Consider the following 18,572-nt stretch of genomic DNA (forward strand, 5'->3'; position numbering starts at 1 on the left):
TTGGGCTCTGTTTCCTTCAACTTTTGGGCAGCACAGCACAAGGAATATATTCATTTCACAAATCTCATGGAAATCTTAGCTTTGCTGGAAGTAAAGGAGATACTGTTCAGACTCTATGACCTTGGTGGTTTGCTCTGGCACTGTAATTCCAGTGAAACCTCTGTGTGGGATGATGGAAATACATGTGGCCCTACGGGAAGTCAACTCCCTGTTTTACTGGTGTCTTAACGAATTCCCCAGAACTGCAATCATATATAAATGCCTGTTTTTCAAATAAAATATGGTGTTCCAACAGTTGACAACATCTCTTTAAAAAAAAAGTCTACATGCATGAAAACTGTTGACAAATTTTCATAGCCTGCCCCCCCCCCCAACTTATATATACATATAAATAACAAGGAACAGAATCATATTTCACTGTGGTATTTATAGGATTTTTGTGTACAGTTGTTGCTTTATATAAGTGGACTTCACTTTGCTAGGCAGCATGATTAATATACCAGAAAAGAAGGTAGAAGTAGGTCAGGACACGGGACAAATGTTCCTTCAATTCTTTCCTTTTCTCTTCTCTTTTCTGGGCCCTGACTACAAGATTCATGTTTGTTGCTTAAACTTTAGAGTATAAACAATCATGAAAATATAAGAAAAAAAAGTTATTACTGGGACATAATGCACCTTTGATGCTCAAAATTCCCCTGACGTCCATGGAAATTCATAGGCTGCACAAATTAGAATAACGTTTATGCTGAATTAAGTTTTCAGAATTTGCCCTTCAATAAAAAACACAAGCACAGAGAGACAGAAAGTGTTAATATTTTATTTGCTTTCAACATAAAAGTTATATTTTCTGAAACAAATTATTTGATCCATGTTTTGGGGATAATAATTCATTTCAGCCACTACATTTGCCTTAATTACTTTTATACCAAAAAGACCAGTGTTATCAACTAGATACTTTCAAAATGCTTAAAAAAAAAGTCAAACATTCTCATTGTAAACTCTATATAACAATTTTTAAATCATTAGAACATGAAGAACGTGCCTTCAAAAAGAACAATCATGTGTTAAAGTTTAATTCCAGCTACAAAATATATAGCAACAAGCTACAGATGCCCTTTCTGAAAGTATGCTTTTAGGCCAGATTCCATTTAAGCTCCATCCAACAACAGTCCTGCAAAAGTCTGCACAAACACAGAAAAAGTTGATTTTTTTTCAGGACTTGCTCAGCCAAATGCAGAAACCAGATGGAGTTTATTAAACCTGGCCATACAAGGATTTAAAAAAATCTGAAGACATGTCTAGAAATAATTAGCTATCCTTCAGTGTCTGAAACTGAAGTATTCCAAATTTTTGTATTCCCTCAGGAATCAGCACGCAATTTAAACTGCCAATAGTCTGTCACTAGTTTTAAATTACTATATGCCAATCCTTTAATCCTAGTCATAAACAGATTTTTGTTTAATAATTTTAAATGGGGCAACCAGAACTTTTACGTAATTTTAAAAGACCCAAAAGGAACTTTCAGTTGAAATAAAGCTGGTAATCAAGTATAGAATAATCAAGAATCCATGCTATCTAACTTCAACCACCAAAATAAAATCAAACCTTTATTGTTGCATCATTTATGTCTTTCCTACTGAATAAGCTAAAGCATTTACATTTTTTACTCTAAAATACATTATACACATAAAATCTATTAATTTTATTCTTCTGAAATTCTCCTCTATTAAAATAGTATACTTTATGTAGAATGTTAAAGCATTTCACATTACATTTATCCTATACATTTTTCTCTTCTATTAATACAAAAATTACACAGAATAACACAGTACATTTTTTACAAAGTGCACAATCAAGAGATTTCACATAAATATGCACTTTCTGGAATTGTTACAATCAGTGAGTACAGTACAGACGAACAGGCACCTACCTCTGTTGAGTTTTGCATTTTAAAATAAATAAGAATCTGACAACAAAAGGATCCTATGATATCCAAAGCCTTTGACATCTTTGACTCAACAGAACACACTGGCACCTGGACAGTAAAACCAGACAAATTTTGCTAAGGCAAGCACAAATATGTCAATTTTCAGTTTAACATTTCTGCCAAAAGTTGTGTGAGAAAACGTGTGCGTATGCATACAGCTTGACTTCTTCCTTAAAAGTGACAATATTCTGCTTTTACAGTGGGTCCTCTTTAAACTTTGGAAAGGAGCCCTGACTCAGGAGCACTTGCCTTAATGAGATTTTGGATTTCTTTGAATTTTGGATGCTCTTTATCAGCTACCAGCTGCAGCAATATAGCCTCACTGGTGGTAACTATAATTCCAGTGTGAGCAAGACGCTGAAAGAGAAAAAAAGAGAAAAAAAAGAAATTTAAAGTATGAATGGGAACATGAAGCATCAGAATAAGATAATACTTTAAAAATATCTGCTATATAATAAGCTCGTAGCTGTTTCAGTTCTAGTGCTCATTGGCAATGCTACCAATAAAACTAAAATGGAAGTACTTGGCCCAATTCGTTATAGCTTACTATGGAAAGGGTTGTCTTGGATTAAAAGTGAAGGCCTGTTAGGCAAAAGGGCTATTTCTCCTGTTCAGATATTCTATGTGAGCTTTACTTGCCTTTCTCTAGGAACATCAGTTTCCTTATATATAAAATGAAGGTATTCTTATTTTGCAGGGTTTTGGAAGGCTTAATGTATTTTCCTCTTAAAGTTTAAATTGGATGGTGTTATGTGGGAAGTAATATTTTAAAAAAATCAGTGGGTTAGCTGCTACAGCAGCTTTTTTTTCAGGGCTTGTTGTTATGTATTATCCAATAGACCAACGTTTCACAGTATTCTAGAACAAGCAGTCTCAGGGAGGAGACCTCTTCTACAGACCTCACTTGTCACTTCAAATACCCGTTGTACTAGTCAGACAGCAATAATTTTTGTTAACAATTCAAAGTTGATGCAAATATTTCATTACAGCCCAAGTAACAACTATGAATAAACAGCTTTTCTGAAAGACTATAAAATATTCCCAACATAAAAGTTAAAACTGTTCAAATCAAAAAAACTCTTTTATCTTAAGTAATTCTCAATTACAATCAGTGCTTTGTCTAGCCGCAGGGCTGTCTAACTGGTGACCTGTGGACCACATGTAGCCTGCAAGGAGTTGATATGAAGCCTGTGAGTAGTTAATAGATAGATAACAGGCCCCTGCAGCCACCTCTCCCATGGCCACATGTTGCAGGCACCAAGGGACAGGGAAGGGTGGCCACCCAGGCAGCAGGGGAAAGATCCATGGGGCGGGGGGGGAAGGGTTGCTCCCCCGATGACAAGTGGCTTTCACAGAGTGTGGCCCTTAGTAACAGTAACGTTGGACAGCCCTCGTCTGTCTCAAAACAAAATTCATCTTATACTGCTTGCAAACTCTGGATAGTTATAACAGTTGCCTGTACAGCAAGCTATTCTGCCGCATGTAGGAGAAAAGATGCACACCTCTCTACCTGGCTAAACCTTCACTGCAGAGTTATGCTGCTACTTAGTTAACATCACATCTTATATCCCTACCTTTAATCTTATTTTAATGTCCTTATCCTCCACCAAACTGTACAAAACACGAAGATTATTATAACCAAGGGGTTCTGAAGTGGGGGGGAGGAGGCATGAAAAGGATATGTATTTCTCTGTGTTGGTTTTACTGTGGGTTGTAAAGAAGACATATCATAACTTCTAGATAGAGCTCGGATTTTTATTCCTCGGTTACTGGATTAAGTAATAGGGGGAAAAAAACTAACTTATTTTTAGGCAAGTATCATATTTGATGATTAATACACATCCTGTAAAACAGTAACTATACTGTTTGCTCTAAGCTAACAATAGCTGCATAATTTCCAGCAGATAATATTCTCAATTTGCAACAAAACAGAACATTCTGACAGCATATGAAGTCATGAATAGTTTAAAGTTAATCATTATAGATATAGCATACAACAAATTTAGGGAAATTCCTTCCATTGGGAAAGTTCAGTGGAGAAAAATCTTAGCTGCCATGCATAAGATTTGCTTAGGTCATATATAAATGGATACAAGTAGTAGAATTTAAGTACCAAACGCTTGCCTTGAGGTTAAAGTTAAAATTTTCCAAATGATACTTTCTAGCCTTCTTGGAGATGAGGCTAATGGCATACTGGGCTGCATCGTTAGGAGCGTTGCCAGCAGATCAAGGGAAGTGATTATTTCCCTCTATTCAACACTGGTGAAGCCACATCTGGAGTAGTGTTCAGTTTTGGGGTCCCCACTACAAAGAAGATGTGGACAAATTGGAGAGAGTCCTGCAGAGGGCAACGAAAACGGTTAGGGGTCTGGGTGACACAACTTCTGAGGAGAGGCTGAGGGAACTGAGCTTATTTAGTCTGCAGGAGAGAAGACTGGGAGGGGATTTAATAGCAGCCTTCAACTACCTGAAGGATGGCTCCAAAAACGATGGAGCTAGACTGTTCTCAGTGGTGGCAGATGACAGAACAAGGAGCAACGAATGGTCTCAAGTTGCAACAAGGGATGTTTAGGTTGGATATTAGGAAAAACTCTCTCACTAGGGGGGTAGTAAAACCCTAGAACAGGTTACCCATAGATGTTGTGGATTCTCCATCCCTGGAGGTTATTAAGATCCTACTAGACAAAACCTTGGTTGGGGTGATATAGTTGGGGATGGTCCTGATCTGAGCAGGAAGTTGGACTAGATGACCTCCTGAGGTCACTTCCACAACTAATTTTATATAACTCTACGATTAGAGAATATGTTGTTAAGAAATACCAGTGTGAAGTACAATACATTGGCAAGGAAAAACATTACTGCTACCTAACCTAAAAAACTACAAGTGACGAAGCAATAACAGTCACTTTTTTGGCACTGAGTAGATCTCATGCCAATCATGCCCTTGTTAAGGCAGAATAGTGATAGAGTGCTCTGTTACAGAATGGCTACCTGGAAAATTTTTAAAAGTCTGTTCTTTAAAGGAAAAATTCACCCTGAGAAGAAAGTCAGTATATGGGTTATGCATCACTTAGGTCTCATTATCTCATAGGACTTGCATTGCTCTGGAAGTAGGACATCCAGAAACACACCTCCTCTCTATGTCTAGTATAGCAGCTTCACATGGATTTGCATAGTACAAAAAAGAAAAAAAAAGTGTATAAAAGTTGGAAGGAACATACTGGTTACCAATGTCTACCCCTCAAAGACAACGTGTGCCAGCAGAAGCAGTAGGGCCTTAAAATAGGGGTTTCTTCTTTTGCTCAAAAGGAGGATTAACACTTAAAAAGCAGAGTGCAGATTTTTTGTCATGATCACAATAATAATGTGAAACAATCCGTGTGTGTGTGCATGCGCATGTATGGTAGGACAGCATGCTTTGAAAGTCCCAAGGTACCTTATTTAGTGCAAGGTACCTTACTTAGTGCAGCCAGGCAGGCTTTTAGACACAGAATTTCCAAACCCATGATACAAGGGAGAAAATTTCTCCTGGTGCTAGGAAGCAATATGTGCATATGCATCCTGATCTATAGATGATATACATTTCCCTGAGGCTACACGTGCTGACCAGGAAGCTTCTAGTATAGTTGTCAGCTGGGCAACTAATTAGCTATTTTAGCCCCTGTATAATCTCCTCTCTCCTAATTAGAGCATGGAAATAGATGCTTTAAGGTGTAAAGATTATTTTTTTCTGAGGGGAATCTTGATATTACATCTGTAAAGAAGAGAAAATGCTATTATTGTTGTTAAAACAAAAGATCCTCTTTTCCTGAGAAACAGGGCACAGTAGAACAATAGATTTGCTCTGACATGTCTATCAAGCAGACGAGTATAATAAAGAACCTCTCTCAAGAAAGGTTTTAGGCTGGACATAAGGAAAAATTTCTTTACTGTCTGAGCCCCTAAGGCCTGGAATAGACTGCCTCCAGAGGTGGTGCAAGCACCTACTCTGGACTCTTTTAAGAAACATTTGGACCTCTATCTTGCTGGGAACCTATGACCACAACTGACTTCCTGCCCCTGGGCCAGGGGGCTGGACTCGATGATCTTCCAAGGCCACTTCCAGCCCTAATGTCTACGAAATCTATGAAGAACATAAAACAATAGGGTTGTAAATGAATGTAGTGACCAACATACTGATAATCAGTAATATTCTTGTAGGCTTGAGGTAATTTTCAGAAAAGGTTTCCTAATGCGCCTCCTGTCTAAACATGGAGAATCGTTTCTTCTTGAATTATAAGATGCAAATAAAATCAGGAAATTGCATCTCTGATGGGAATAATGCAGAGGGAACTTTTTTTCCCCCTGAGTGAAAGGCACAGATTGTATTCCCTATTAATTCTCCTCTTCAAAATTTGGTCACAAGGTTGATTAAAAAGGCCTGAAACAGTTTGTCTGTATCATGGTGCTTGGTAGGTGATAATCAGTTGTTACTGATCTCTGGCAGAGAGCCAGAGGATAGCTGCCACTGCAGTTCTTTGTATATTTTAAATTGTGGAGAGTATTCTGGAGGATATCAAGAGCAAGCTGTGTAGAGAAGGAAAAGGCAGTAAATTGTAAAAACAACATGTATGGGAATATGCAGCGAGTTGATAACAGCAGATGAAAATTATAAGATCTCTCTGATTGGCTATTCATACATTTATTCAAGTGGAAGGGAAGATCTCTAGTGAAAGGGAGGATGTCCAGAGCAGACGAATTACAAATGTAGGCTGTAGTTTTGCCCTCACCTAACGGCGCAGAAATGTTACAGAAATCTACAGGAAGAATGAAAGATGTCAGGTGCAGCAAAAATGGTTCTGCTCATTGCTTGGTTGAATAATGTTCCTCAAAGCTTAAAATACATATGGCCCTCGCTTTCTTGCAAGAGGCCATAGGAGTTGATTTTAGCATGTTGGTGATATTTTGAATAAGTCAAGAACAAAAGGACTGAAAAGAAACATCCTTTAGAAGGCAGTCCCTGTAAGCTGGTTACATCCATGTTGTTGGAAGCAACTGGGAACAGATGTAGTGGCAGTAAAATCCAGCAACAGAAGACTCTCTGAACTGACTCTTTGAGATGAGCTATGATAAAAAGTAACACTATCAAATGGGAGCATTAACAACTTAGCCTTGGCCACCAGGGCTGAAATACTTTCAACAATAAGCATTAAGTTCAGACAGTAAATTTGTGACCAAAGCAAAGAAGGATTCCTACAAGTGTACTGCAGCTAACATGAAGAAAACTCTCACTATCAGTAAACTCACATCCAGCAGTCTGGTAAGAAGTAGAGTAGAAGTTTACCCGAGTCAGTGATTCTCAGTAGGGGGTCCTACAATACCCTGGGGTGCTTTGAAATCCTTTTGAGGGTGCTGCAGGGCGTCCTGCAATATTAGTACTTGTGCGTGCAAACACCTACACACAATTTACAAAGTAAACACAGAGATTTCAAATAGGAACCCACAGTGTTAAAAATCTTCTGACCTGTAGCAGTCTGAGTTCTTTGCGACAGAAGAATTGATCCATGATTTTTCCCCCACTCAAAAAACAAATTAAATTATTTTTTGAAATGTGTGCTGCTAAATTCAGAAAAGTTATTAAGTGCCTGGAGTCTAAAAAGGCTGAGAACCACTGAGCTATGTACTTATGTGGCCCTCACCATCATATGACATACGTGGCTCACAACTACTAATGAATTCATTATCATACTTCTACAAAAGGTTTTATATTGGACCCATTTCACAGAAGTACTGTGAAATGAACTGAAGTACATGAGCTTATGCGATCTTCCCAAGGGAAGACAAAAAATTTGTGACAGCTAGCAGTTAGACTCTCTTGAATCTCAGTCCAGTGTCTGTTTTGAGGTCAGAGAATTTGCACGCTTGCTCCTCACCACCTATAACTAAAGCTGAAGTTGCTAAATATCACAGACAACCACACAAGTTGTAGGAGGCAGTAGTTAGGCCATATGAAATAATCCTGTCATAGAAAATCACCTTTTTCTCTTAGACTTTTCTCTTTGTAAGTAAAATAAAAAAACTTCTCTCACTAACTACATATTGTTATTAAGAAAATCTGGAAACATGAACAGATTCTCAGTAACTTCAGAGACAGCAGAATTGTAACCATATTCAAGAAAGGAGAAAGAACAGATTGCAGTAATTATCATGGTATTTTTCTCCACTATGGACAGGAGTTCAATAATAGTCTCCTGCATTCTCCTCACAAGGCTTGCCTTCATTGCTGAAAAGAGTCTACCCAAGTCCCAATATGGTTTTCAAGCCACTGAGAGGTACAACATATAGAAACAATGTTTGATGCTAAACAGCTGTGGAAGTGCTGCAAGTAACATAGAAATCTTTACAGGGTCTTCACTGACTTGACTAAGGTCTTCAATTCAATCAACAGGGACATCCTATGGAAAATCCTGATGAGACTTAGATGCCTGCCAAAATTTGTTACCATTATCAGACTTCATCATGACAACCTGAAAGCAACCACCAACCTAAACAATGGCTCAGAAACAGACCCTTCACTATTAGAATTGGAGTCGAGCAAGGATGTGTGATTACACCAAGCCCAGAACACACCAAAAGGATCCAGACCGTGCCATGACAAGAAATGCAAAACCTGCCAACACACCTCCACCACCCCCACTATTACTACACCCCACAACAAGAGCCATCAGCATCCCAGGATCTTACAGCTGCACCTCCAGGAATGTAATACATCTCATCCAATGCACCAAATGCCCTGATAGAAAACACGTAGGAGAGCCCAAACAACAACTGCGCACCAGAATGAACGCACACAGGAAATCTATCAAAGACAGGAATACCCAATTACCGGTGGGGGCACATTTCTCACAAGAAAACCACTCTCTCTCCAATCTCTGAGTCCTGATCCTCAAAGGAAACTTACAAAACACTTCCCAGAGACGAGCCTACGAACTCCACTTCATCAACCTCCTGGATACTAAAAATCATGGACTAAATATAGACATTGGATTTATGATGCACTATAACCTGCCTGACATCTGACTCCCCAGGTATCTCTCCACTTTCATCCCCCTTCTCTCTCTCTCTCTCTCTCCCCCCCCCCCGCCCAGCTTGTCTCTCACCCATTGACTCCTCAATCTACATTTTCACTGACTACCTGTCTTGTATGCATACCAGCCCAGCCGCTAGCTTCTTTACTTTTCATTCCATCCAGGAAGAGCACGCACCAACTGCTGAAACTTCCTTAGCCTGACAAAGGGTTTTTGAACCCGAAAGCTTGCTTAATAATTATTTTCCAACTATTTGGGTTGGTCTAATAAAGGTATCAGATTCACCCAAGGAACCTTGATTGCACCAACACTTTTTTCACAGCTATTCCTCATTTCATTGCTGATAAATTGCATCTAGAGTCGGATCCAGTATCATATGGATCGAACTTCTTTAATGTCAACCAGTTGTGTTCCAAATCCAAGACAATCAACACCTCCATTAATGATCTTCAATATGCTGATGATTATGTCATGTGTTCCCACTCAACTGAAGAGCTCCAGGGCACTCCTGATTGCTTCTGTGAAGCATATGGAATTCTTGAACTCACTGTTAACTTAATAAAAACCAAGATCCTTTACTAGTCCACCCCTAAATATCCAGATACTCTTCTACATATTACAATTAAAGGGAAATCCTTGGAGAATGTTGCCATTTCCCCTACCTGGGTAGTCACCTTTCCCAAAAACTAGCATTTGATTATATTAAACACCAGATAAAATCTGTCAGTGCTGCCTCTGGATATCTCCAAAACCATGTCTTCAACAATCATGACACCAGGACCCAAATCAAATATCATCTACCAGGCCTTTGCCATCCCTATGCTGTTGTATAGGTATGAAACTTGGGCAACATATTGGAAATAATTGAAAGCTTTGGAATATTACCATCAGCAATGCCATCAGAAAAATCTTCCATGTCAGCTGAAAGGACAGAAGAGCAAGTGCCAGCATTCTGACTCAAGGAACTATGATCAGCATTGAAGCCATGTTTATATATACCAGTTCCACTGGATAGGGCAATTTAACAATGCCTGACAGCCAGCTCCCAAAGCAGGTCCTATACTCCTAACTCACTGATGGCCACTGTTCTAGAATAATAGAAGAGATTCAAGGGCACCTTGAAGGCCAATATGAAGAAACCCAATATTAATATCAGTATCTGGGAGATTAAAGCACTGAATCATCCCCAAAAGACATTTATCATTTCAAGCAAATTTGCCTCACTTTGGAGGCAGACAGATGAGACAGACAAAGAGAAAGACATGTGACCAGACATCACCAGAATCTGCCCCTTGCTTCCAGAACTATTTGTCTACATCTTCAGTTGACTATGCAGATCTTGAATTGGCCTTCTCAGTCCCCTACAGACACACCAACGACATCCCTGTTTACTAGAAAAATGTCATCCTCATATTGAGGGACTGCCGCTCACAAGTACTACTATAGTACACCAGTTTGGAATGAGTCTACAATGCTCCTTGTGCATTATGTGGCAGATTACATTAAGTTTGTACTTAATCAAAGTTAATGTGTTTTAATCTATACCACTGATTTTCCTTACCCCTAAATCTTTCTATTTCTAGTCAAACCTTAAACTACTTTTTCACCTTATGCAATCAGAATAAAATTATGCAATTATTATTCATTTTAAAAGTTTGATATTCTGCTAAAATACAGAGCAAAAAAAAATCACGTTTAGTGCCTGTTATTTTCTTTCCCCATCTTGGTTTTTTTAACAAAAAAACATGCAAAGCAACTATGCGTCTTCACTTCCATGAAGCTGTATATGTAATGAAACTACACTTTTGAATGTTCTTGCTTTATATATAGCCACTTTGACATTATTTGCAACATTCAGCTAGGCTAAGAAGAATTTACCTGGTCATGATGAAGTAATTTTGTAAAGATTCTGGAGATTTAAAGCTAAAAGGTTAGTTTATGCTGTACTCAATTTTCTGTGCATACTAAAAGGAGCTTAAAAAGGAACTGTGTCAAATGTGAAGGAGCAATAACAAGAAGTTTAAATTTAGCAATATTTTGAGCAAAATACCATTCCGAATTCTAATATGAGGTTCTGTAACATTTTTAAACAAAAAAACCTTAAATACTGTGCAATGAGAATGACCTATATTATTCGATACACTCTCATTTTTACCAAATTTTCCCAACTCCATGCTCTGCATATAGGCACAGGTCATCATGTAAGGTCCTCCAGCTGCTTGGTTAGTTAGCTTGTGGATGACTATATCACTCTGACCTTTTATTTCTGCTAGCCTGCATACTTAGCTGCAATGGCTGGCAACCTTAATAATAACAGAACAACGCACAGATACAAGATTTAGAAAGATGTTTATCTAAATCATGAAAATTACCTCAAGAGCAAACATTCTGTCCATCATACTTCTTGATGAGGTGGCATCAGCTACAATATGAACTTCCAAACCCCTGCCAATCAGCTCCAATGCTGTTTGCTGGATGCATACATGCGTCTGGAAAAAAACAGCAATATTATAAGAGGTAAGCAACACTGCCTAGAATTACAGATTAATTAGGGTCTAATCCTTTAGCCTTTTCATTGGGGGGGGGGGGGGGGGAGGAGAACCCACAATGGAATTAAATGGGAGTTTTAAATACAACCTGATTGCAGAACCTTGTCCCACAAAACCAACCTATATGCGTCTAACTGAACATACCATCAGATTATCTCTTCTAAAAATCTGACACCAACCTAAATAATTCATCCTTTACATGATGACTTTTCACAAGACATCAACATAAAATAGTGTTTCATTATGCTATAGTAACAGAATACCTACTTCTACTCCAAACAAGACAACACTGCGGACTCCAGGGATCTCCACTAATGCTGCTTCAACTTCTGGCAAAACCATCGAAAATTTTGTTTTGGGGAGCACAAGTTTCGCTCCTGTTAAATCAATTTCTTGAACAGTGCTTCCAAGGCCCTTGGGATACTGCTCAGTTACAATAACTGGAATCCCTAGAACCCGTGCACCCTGGAGCTACAAAGCAAAAAGAAAGAAAAAAAACATAGAAATTATTTTTGAGCAATAATATACACCATTTACTTAAAAACTGGGTTTTATAAAACACCAGCCACTAAAAGCATAATCATGAGGAGTCTCTATACTGATAGTAATTTACAATTATTTTAGAGAGGAGCTGCTGGAGTGGAAAACCTACCAATCGTTGTCCTACGCTGATGATATCACCAAAGTATTTGATAGCAGGTCTGAATCTTTCTTGCATATCACAACAGAAAAATACAGTGCTTGAGGGTGTCAAGGTACCCAGCGTGGTCATCTGAAAACAAAATACAGTATTTAAACTTTATAGGTCTAGTTAACAGTTACCTGTAAAATGTACCATTTTTAGCACTTGCCCATCTAATTTGTAAAGTGTGGAAATTAGTTATGCTAATGCTATGCTTGAAGCATATAAAAGCTAAACAAAAATGTCACATACGCTGAAAAAAAAAATCAGAACCTAGGGCATTGCATTCAAACCAACTAAACATGGCATATCTGCTTTGGTCACACTTAAAGCCTAGAAAAAAAAATGTAATGTAACCATCCTTAGTACAGTGCTGGCCCCATACCCTAAGTTTCTGTCTTAGGAATGTTTCTTAGCACATGCCCAGTACTGCATTAAGAAAGATTAAATTACATCCTTCTGAGATTCAGGGTACATGGAACAGGTTCACTAGGCTTTACTGAAGCACTAGCAAGAGTGGTCTGAAGACAGTCTAGACATGTCCTGGCACAGGTTTGCCAAGTCAAGATAAATTTTATTTACAGACAGACAATCTGCAAACTTTTTACTGAGGACCAAACTTTCTTTTCACTGAGATGTATTTTTACGGTACATGTTTTATATAATGTAAAGGTAACCCTTCTGCCACACCCTGGACAAGGGCACGGTTCAAAACTATAGTAAAAAAGTTTGGAGAGGAGAAAAAAAAAAGTTTTTGGGTTGATAACTCTACTTGACTGCAGTAATTATTTTACACCATGCTGCCCACACCTCAGGGGTCTCCATCTCACCCCCATGTCCTGGTGGGTGCGCCCTGCACCACGCTGCTCTCCCTTCCACAAGCTTACTTTCATCAGACCCATTCCCCTGTCAAAGCACATGGCCTCAAAGAAGGACACTGCTTGCCTACCTGCCACCCATCAGTGGCATAGGCAGATGGGAGGCAGCACTAGGAGTAGCAGCACCAGCACACAGCTGGAGGGGTTAGGTTGGGGTTGCCACGAAACCCTGGGAAAAGATACCTTTGGGGTGCTGCACTCCTGCTCGGACACCAGGTGGCATTGCTGCTTTAACCATGCATATAGCTCATTCTCCAACCTTGGAGCTTCAATGAGTTACAGCACTTTTATGGAGCCAATTCTGTGGAGTTGCTTCTAGCCTGAGATTTACGGACAGCACAATTTCTTTGCGGACAGTCATTTTTAGCCTGGTTATTTTTAGAGTGTTCATAAATTTACAGAGAGTTGGCAACCCTGTCTGTGCACATCAAATTCTGTACACAAATGAAAAGGTTGTCCAAACTTAGCGTTGGCAGTTTCCATACCTCAATCTTTCTCTTGTAAAATATGAAGGTAAATCCAATATGGCCTGTGAAGAACTCGTATATTACAATAAGAACTCTAGAATAACTTGAGGGTATTAGAAAAATGTATTCAACACAGGACTTGAATGGTAGGCAATAAACAAGGCGTGGGAGCACATACATGAGGATGGGTTCACACTTCAGAAAGTGGAAAAAAAAATGTTCTACTGCTGAAATATTTATTTGAATAAAATAAATTACAATTTCTTGGAAGTTACTCAATGTTGCAGTTACTCTTTACCAGCAGTTAAATACTATCTTCTTGGTTGTATTTCCCACAAAAATCTTATAACCATACAGGAGCAGATTGACCTTGAGATGTGCACCAAAAGTGAGAATTCCTTCCAAAATGCACCTGAAATTACCAGCTTTGACAAAATTTTAAACGTCAGTTTGGTAACTAAGATGAAGATGGTTGCTAATAAATTTTAAGCCAAAAGTTTATAAATCCAGGATACAAGTATAATAATAATGATTAGAGTTAACACAAATAACACAAAAGTGATAATAAAATGAAACATCCTCTCCAGCTTCATGCTGACACATACTTAATTCCTATCCTCAAAACTTCCAAAGCCACAACAAGCATGGTAACCTTCCCTTCAAATGCATCTCCAAACCCTAAAAATGTAGTCTACCCCAAAGTATCAGCATCTCCTTTCTTCCACATGCCCCTTCAGGAAGCCTACCTCTCTGGCACAGCCAACTGTAACAAGCAAATCCTTTTGACCTGTATGCCCTGCCTTGAATTAACAGGGTCCCAAAGTTAAGGAAGTTATTTTTCTCCAGAGGATGAACTTGATTGTGTCCTTAGTGACATGAAAAGGAATCACTTTTGTTCATTCAGCATGTACATATGTTTTGTCTCACACCCTCCAAGGCAAAACATTGCTCAAAAACTGTTAGGCATCAGGAAAGAAGTGATTTTTTTTGTTGTGGGAAATAGAAGATTTTTAGCTTAATAGCCAGACCAGCAGTATTTACTATAGAAACTTGTTCTACATGACTGTTGGACAGCAATTAAGAATTTGACAGGGTACATCTTGCTGAACGCCGAACGTAGCCCACCTATCCTACTGACTTGCATTGATGCATGTAAAGCAATATAGTTTCAGCAGAGTGGTACACTAGATGTTTCCAATCTGTACAATCATTAAGCCCATTTGCTGCAGGTTCAAGAAGAGCCGGCTAGTCATACAATGGTGTTTCAACCTCATTATCAGCAGCTAAATTACATGAAAGAGGCAACTAAGACCTAGTGAATACTGCCCTATTTACTTTTTTATTCAAGCAATTGCTTTTGCCATAGGGCTATAATTGGATTATAGTTAATCCACGAGATAACAGTAGCATCGCAATGTGGTCTGTGCTATGAAAATGATTGGAAGCTTGTGTTAGATTATAACTGAATAAAATGTCTTTTGTGTTTATTAAGGATGCGTTACCAGATACCCCAATACTAACCCCTGTAGGTCAAAACAGCAGTTATGACAAGTCATGCAGAGGGATTCAAATCAAGGATCATGGCTTGGAGTATCACCTGCATGAATTTCTTGCAAAGTGGTATTTGCATATGGAAGAAGAAAACAAACAAACAAATGATCTATGTCACTAATATAGCCTTAGTTTATTTGAACTCTATACTAGCTTCTGTTTCATTACTTACATTGCTTCTTTATGCCCTTGACTCAGTTTGGACTGGAAGTCTAAGCTGATCATTTTCACTAAGCAGAACTCCTCTGTTTTCCCTCCCTCAACTCTGCAGGAAAATTTTGCTTTACTTGACACTAAGAATGGCTAGTTAAATGACAATTCCTCTGGTCATATATACATTTGTGAATGAATACAATTTCAGCCCTTTTCTGTAAATGCTGTTCTTAGGCACTATCTTTTCATCTTGTTATGACTATCCCAAATCATGTTCCAATCACATCCTTGGCAGCCTAATTAAAGAAAGATCAGTATCAGGGAGCATCTTTGACACACGACTAATAGACATACTGAAAAAAATATTTCTGGTGTATAAAACAACATTATTAGATTCAAAAAGTCTGACTGGATAGTTTATTTGGACTGATCCTCCATCAGTTGTTTACAGTTAGTTTACAAACAAGTCTTTTCTGAAGATACAAATAACCTACCAATGTTCCAAAGAATAAACTTTTCATTTATTACACTATTTCTAACTCATCTGTAATTTCTGCCCCCCCCACACACACACACGTGTGTTTTAACTCCATCTGAAATCTGCACATTCTTCTGAACATAAAATCCATATTTTTGTTTCAGAACATCCCATTTTATTTTTTTAATAACTCCCCGAGGTGGGAAAGGGGAAAGAAAAGCCAATTTTGCTCTGAGCACAACTGCCACAGCATGACCAGCAGGGATTTCTAGCATACACAAAGATAGTTTAGTATGAAATCCTGTCTGGCATGCTGATTTCGTGGTTGACTGCCACACACTCCTACTGACCTGCATGTTACAAGAAGCCTACTGTGTGAGACTTGATGCAAGGCTCGGAGACACCTAAAGTCTGACAGAAAACTGAGACGGCAAGAAGCTCTTTAAACAGTGACCTTCACTATTTCCAACTATGAAGCCCCCCTCCCTCACTTTATCCTACCATGTGCTTGTTAAATAAATGTCCAGCACCTGTTATTTCAAATGACTAGTGTTTAGTCTCTCAATATGCTGTACCACATCTGAGGGAAACAGGATTCACTCAACGTGAGATTTGAATCCAAGGGTGGCCGTGAGATGCACACACTTCTGGGAAGCGCCTTAAGACTATCCAGTTTAATAATGGGCCTTTTTTCAATACAAAAAGCAAGCTTACTGAGTGGCTTCCTCCTGGATTTAGGTTTTGCCTAATCCCTTTTGCCGCTGCACTGAAGCTTCCCTCAGCTTGGGAGCTCACTGCTACAATTCAAGAGCAAGGCAGTGGCCATGACACTACCAGAGGGCACACTTGGGCTACCCCATGTGTTGCCTGACTACTTTTTTAATTTATTTTTTTTAAGACAGCAATTTATGCCCCCAGCACCAGCTCCGATGTTTCTCCTTGAAGCTGCCTAACAAGCACCGACTTTCGAGCTGCCAGCCCAAGCCCTGCCGCCACCGAGAAGTGGGGCTAGAAGGGAGCTCCACAGATCACCTTGTGCAACCCCTGCCTAAGGCAGGATAATCCCTATCCAAACCACCCTCTAATCCAGCGTTTCTCAACCCATGGATTGCAAGAATATATGAAAGGGTCATGAGCAAACTTAAAAAATGGATCAACAAACTTTAAAATGGATTCTCCTTTAAAGAAGAAAAACATGGGAAGCTGTGGCTTTTTTCCCTGGCACGCTGGCAGAGTTCAGGCCTGCGAGGGGCTTCTTGGGGCTCCCCCTGCCCCACACACTGGGGGGCTGGGGCTTGGGGCAGGGGTTGGGAGTGAGGGGCACTGGGTTGGGACCAGCCATCCATGTTCACAGATGGGTCCTGGTACAAAAAAGGGTTGAGAACCGCTGCTCTAACGTCTACATTAGACTACCCTCAGCCCTGACCTACCACCCTCCCAAACCCTCAGCCCTGCCGCCCCTCTCCAGCCAGCACCCAGGGGCCACCTCTCACAGGTGCTGACACAAGGCGGGTGCTGGGGGACTCCTGGGGCAGGTTTCACACCAAGTTGAACCAGCTCATTGATTAACACGTCTGCCCAAGTGACCCGTCAGGTTACGATGTTCAACTCTTACAGGGGACTCTCGCCTCTTACCGCGCCGGGCCGGGGTCGCTTGCTCCGCGCCGGGCGGCAGCAGGCGCTGGGCGGGGCTGGGGGCGGCGCGGGCCCGCGGGGCCCAGGCTCACCTGGCTCTGCAGGGGCACGAGGCGCAGCTTGCAGCGCTCGCCCACGGCGAAGCCCTTGGGCAGGTCCACGTACTGGCCCCAGTCGTCGGCGAAGAGCTGCAGCACGAACTTGCGGTGCGGGTCGATGTGGTCCCCGTACAGGCTCAGGAACTTCTGGATAAGCAGCTCGTGGCCCGCCCCGCGCGGCACCGCCGCCGGCCGCGCCAGCACCGAGAAGCAGAACAGCACCGGCACCGACCCCGCCGGGCACGGGCACGGGCACTGGCCCTCCGCCGCCATCTTCCGCCCGCCGCCCGCCTGCCTGCCGGGCCCCGCCCCCTCGGCCCCCACCCCGCCCCCGGGGGCGGTGCACGGGGCCGCGCTGGCAACCGGGGGGAGAGGGGGTGCGCATGGACTCGGGTCCGTAGAGAGACGCCGAGCTGGATACCGTGAGAGAGAAACAGCTACAGGCAGATGGCTAGACAGATACCGGCGGAGAGAAATCAACAGATAGATCGCTAACAAGGGAGATCTATAGCCCAAGATTGAGAGGGGTGAGAGAACAGAGAGATTCAGATCGATAGCTTGAGAGAAAGACTGATGAAGGGAGAGGTGGAGAGAGAGAAATCGATAGATAGATAGATAGATAGATAGATAGATAGATAGATAGATAGATAGATAGATAGATAGATAGATGTCGGGGAGAGAGATCAACAGATCAAGCTCGAAGAGGGATGGATACATGAGTGACTGGTGCCTCCTGAATCGGGGGGGCACCCGCAGAAGCCGCCGACGGCGCCGGCCCTGGGGCACCAGGCCTGCTGCCAGCATCGCTGTCGGGGGGCGGGGGGACACTGGCATGTGCACCCCCTACCAGTCGCCTATGGATGGAGAGAGAGATATCGAAACAGAGAAAAACAGAGCTATTAAGATAGATAGAGAGACAACAGATCGAGACCTGTAGAACAAGATTGAGAGAGAGAACAATAGGTCAAGATAGATAGATATCGAGAGAGAGAGAGAGAGAGAGAGAGATCTTGGCTGGGATGATCTA

General features: G+C 40.8%; 1 protein-coding gene across 1 annotated transcript; it reads right to left on the reverse strand.

The window, feature by feature from the left end:
- Positions 1–801: 801 nt before the first annotated feature.
- ISOC1 (isochorismatase domain containing 1) lies at positions 802–17,840 on the reverse strand. Its single transcript, XM_006262461.4, has 5 exons — positions 17,540–17,840; positions 12,256–12,375; positions 11,871–12,074; positions 11,427–11,543; positions 802–2,344 (listed from the first exon to the last, which is right to left on the reverse strand). The coding sequence occupies exons 1-5, from the start codon at positions 17,816–17,818 to the stop codon at positions 2,198–2,200; spliced, it is 867 nt and encodes a 288-aa protein (XP_006262523.1). The 5' UTR covers positions 17,819–17,840; the 3' UTR covers positions 802–2,197.
- Positions 17,841–18,572: the final 732 nt, after the last annotated feature.

This window comes from Alligator mississippiensis, chromosome 3 (genome assembly GCF_030867095.1).
Source record: "Alligator mississippiensis isolate rAllMis1 chromosome 3, rAllMis1, whole genome shotgun sequence".
NCBI lineage: Eukaryota > Metazoa > Chordata > Crocodylia > Alligatoridae > Alligator > Alligator mississippiensis.

Bases quoted from the DNA above. Each gene is read 5' to 3' on its own strand.
- ISOC1 (XM_006262461.4), bottom strand. From the start codon at position 17,818: ATGGCGGCGGAGGGCCAGTGCCCGTGCCCGTGCCCGGCGGGGTCGGTG. The intron at 12,376-17,539 runs GTGAGCCTGGGC...TTTTGTTTTCAG, and splicing joins TCGTGCCCCTGCAGAGCCAG to ATGACCACGCTGGGTACCTT. The intron at 12,075-12,255 runs GTAGGTTTTCCA...TTTGCTTTGTAG, and splicing joins TCAGCGTAGGACAACGATTG to CTCCAGGGTGCACGGGTTCT.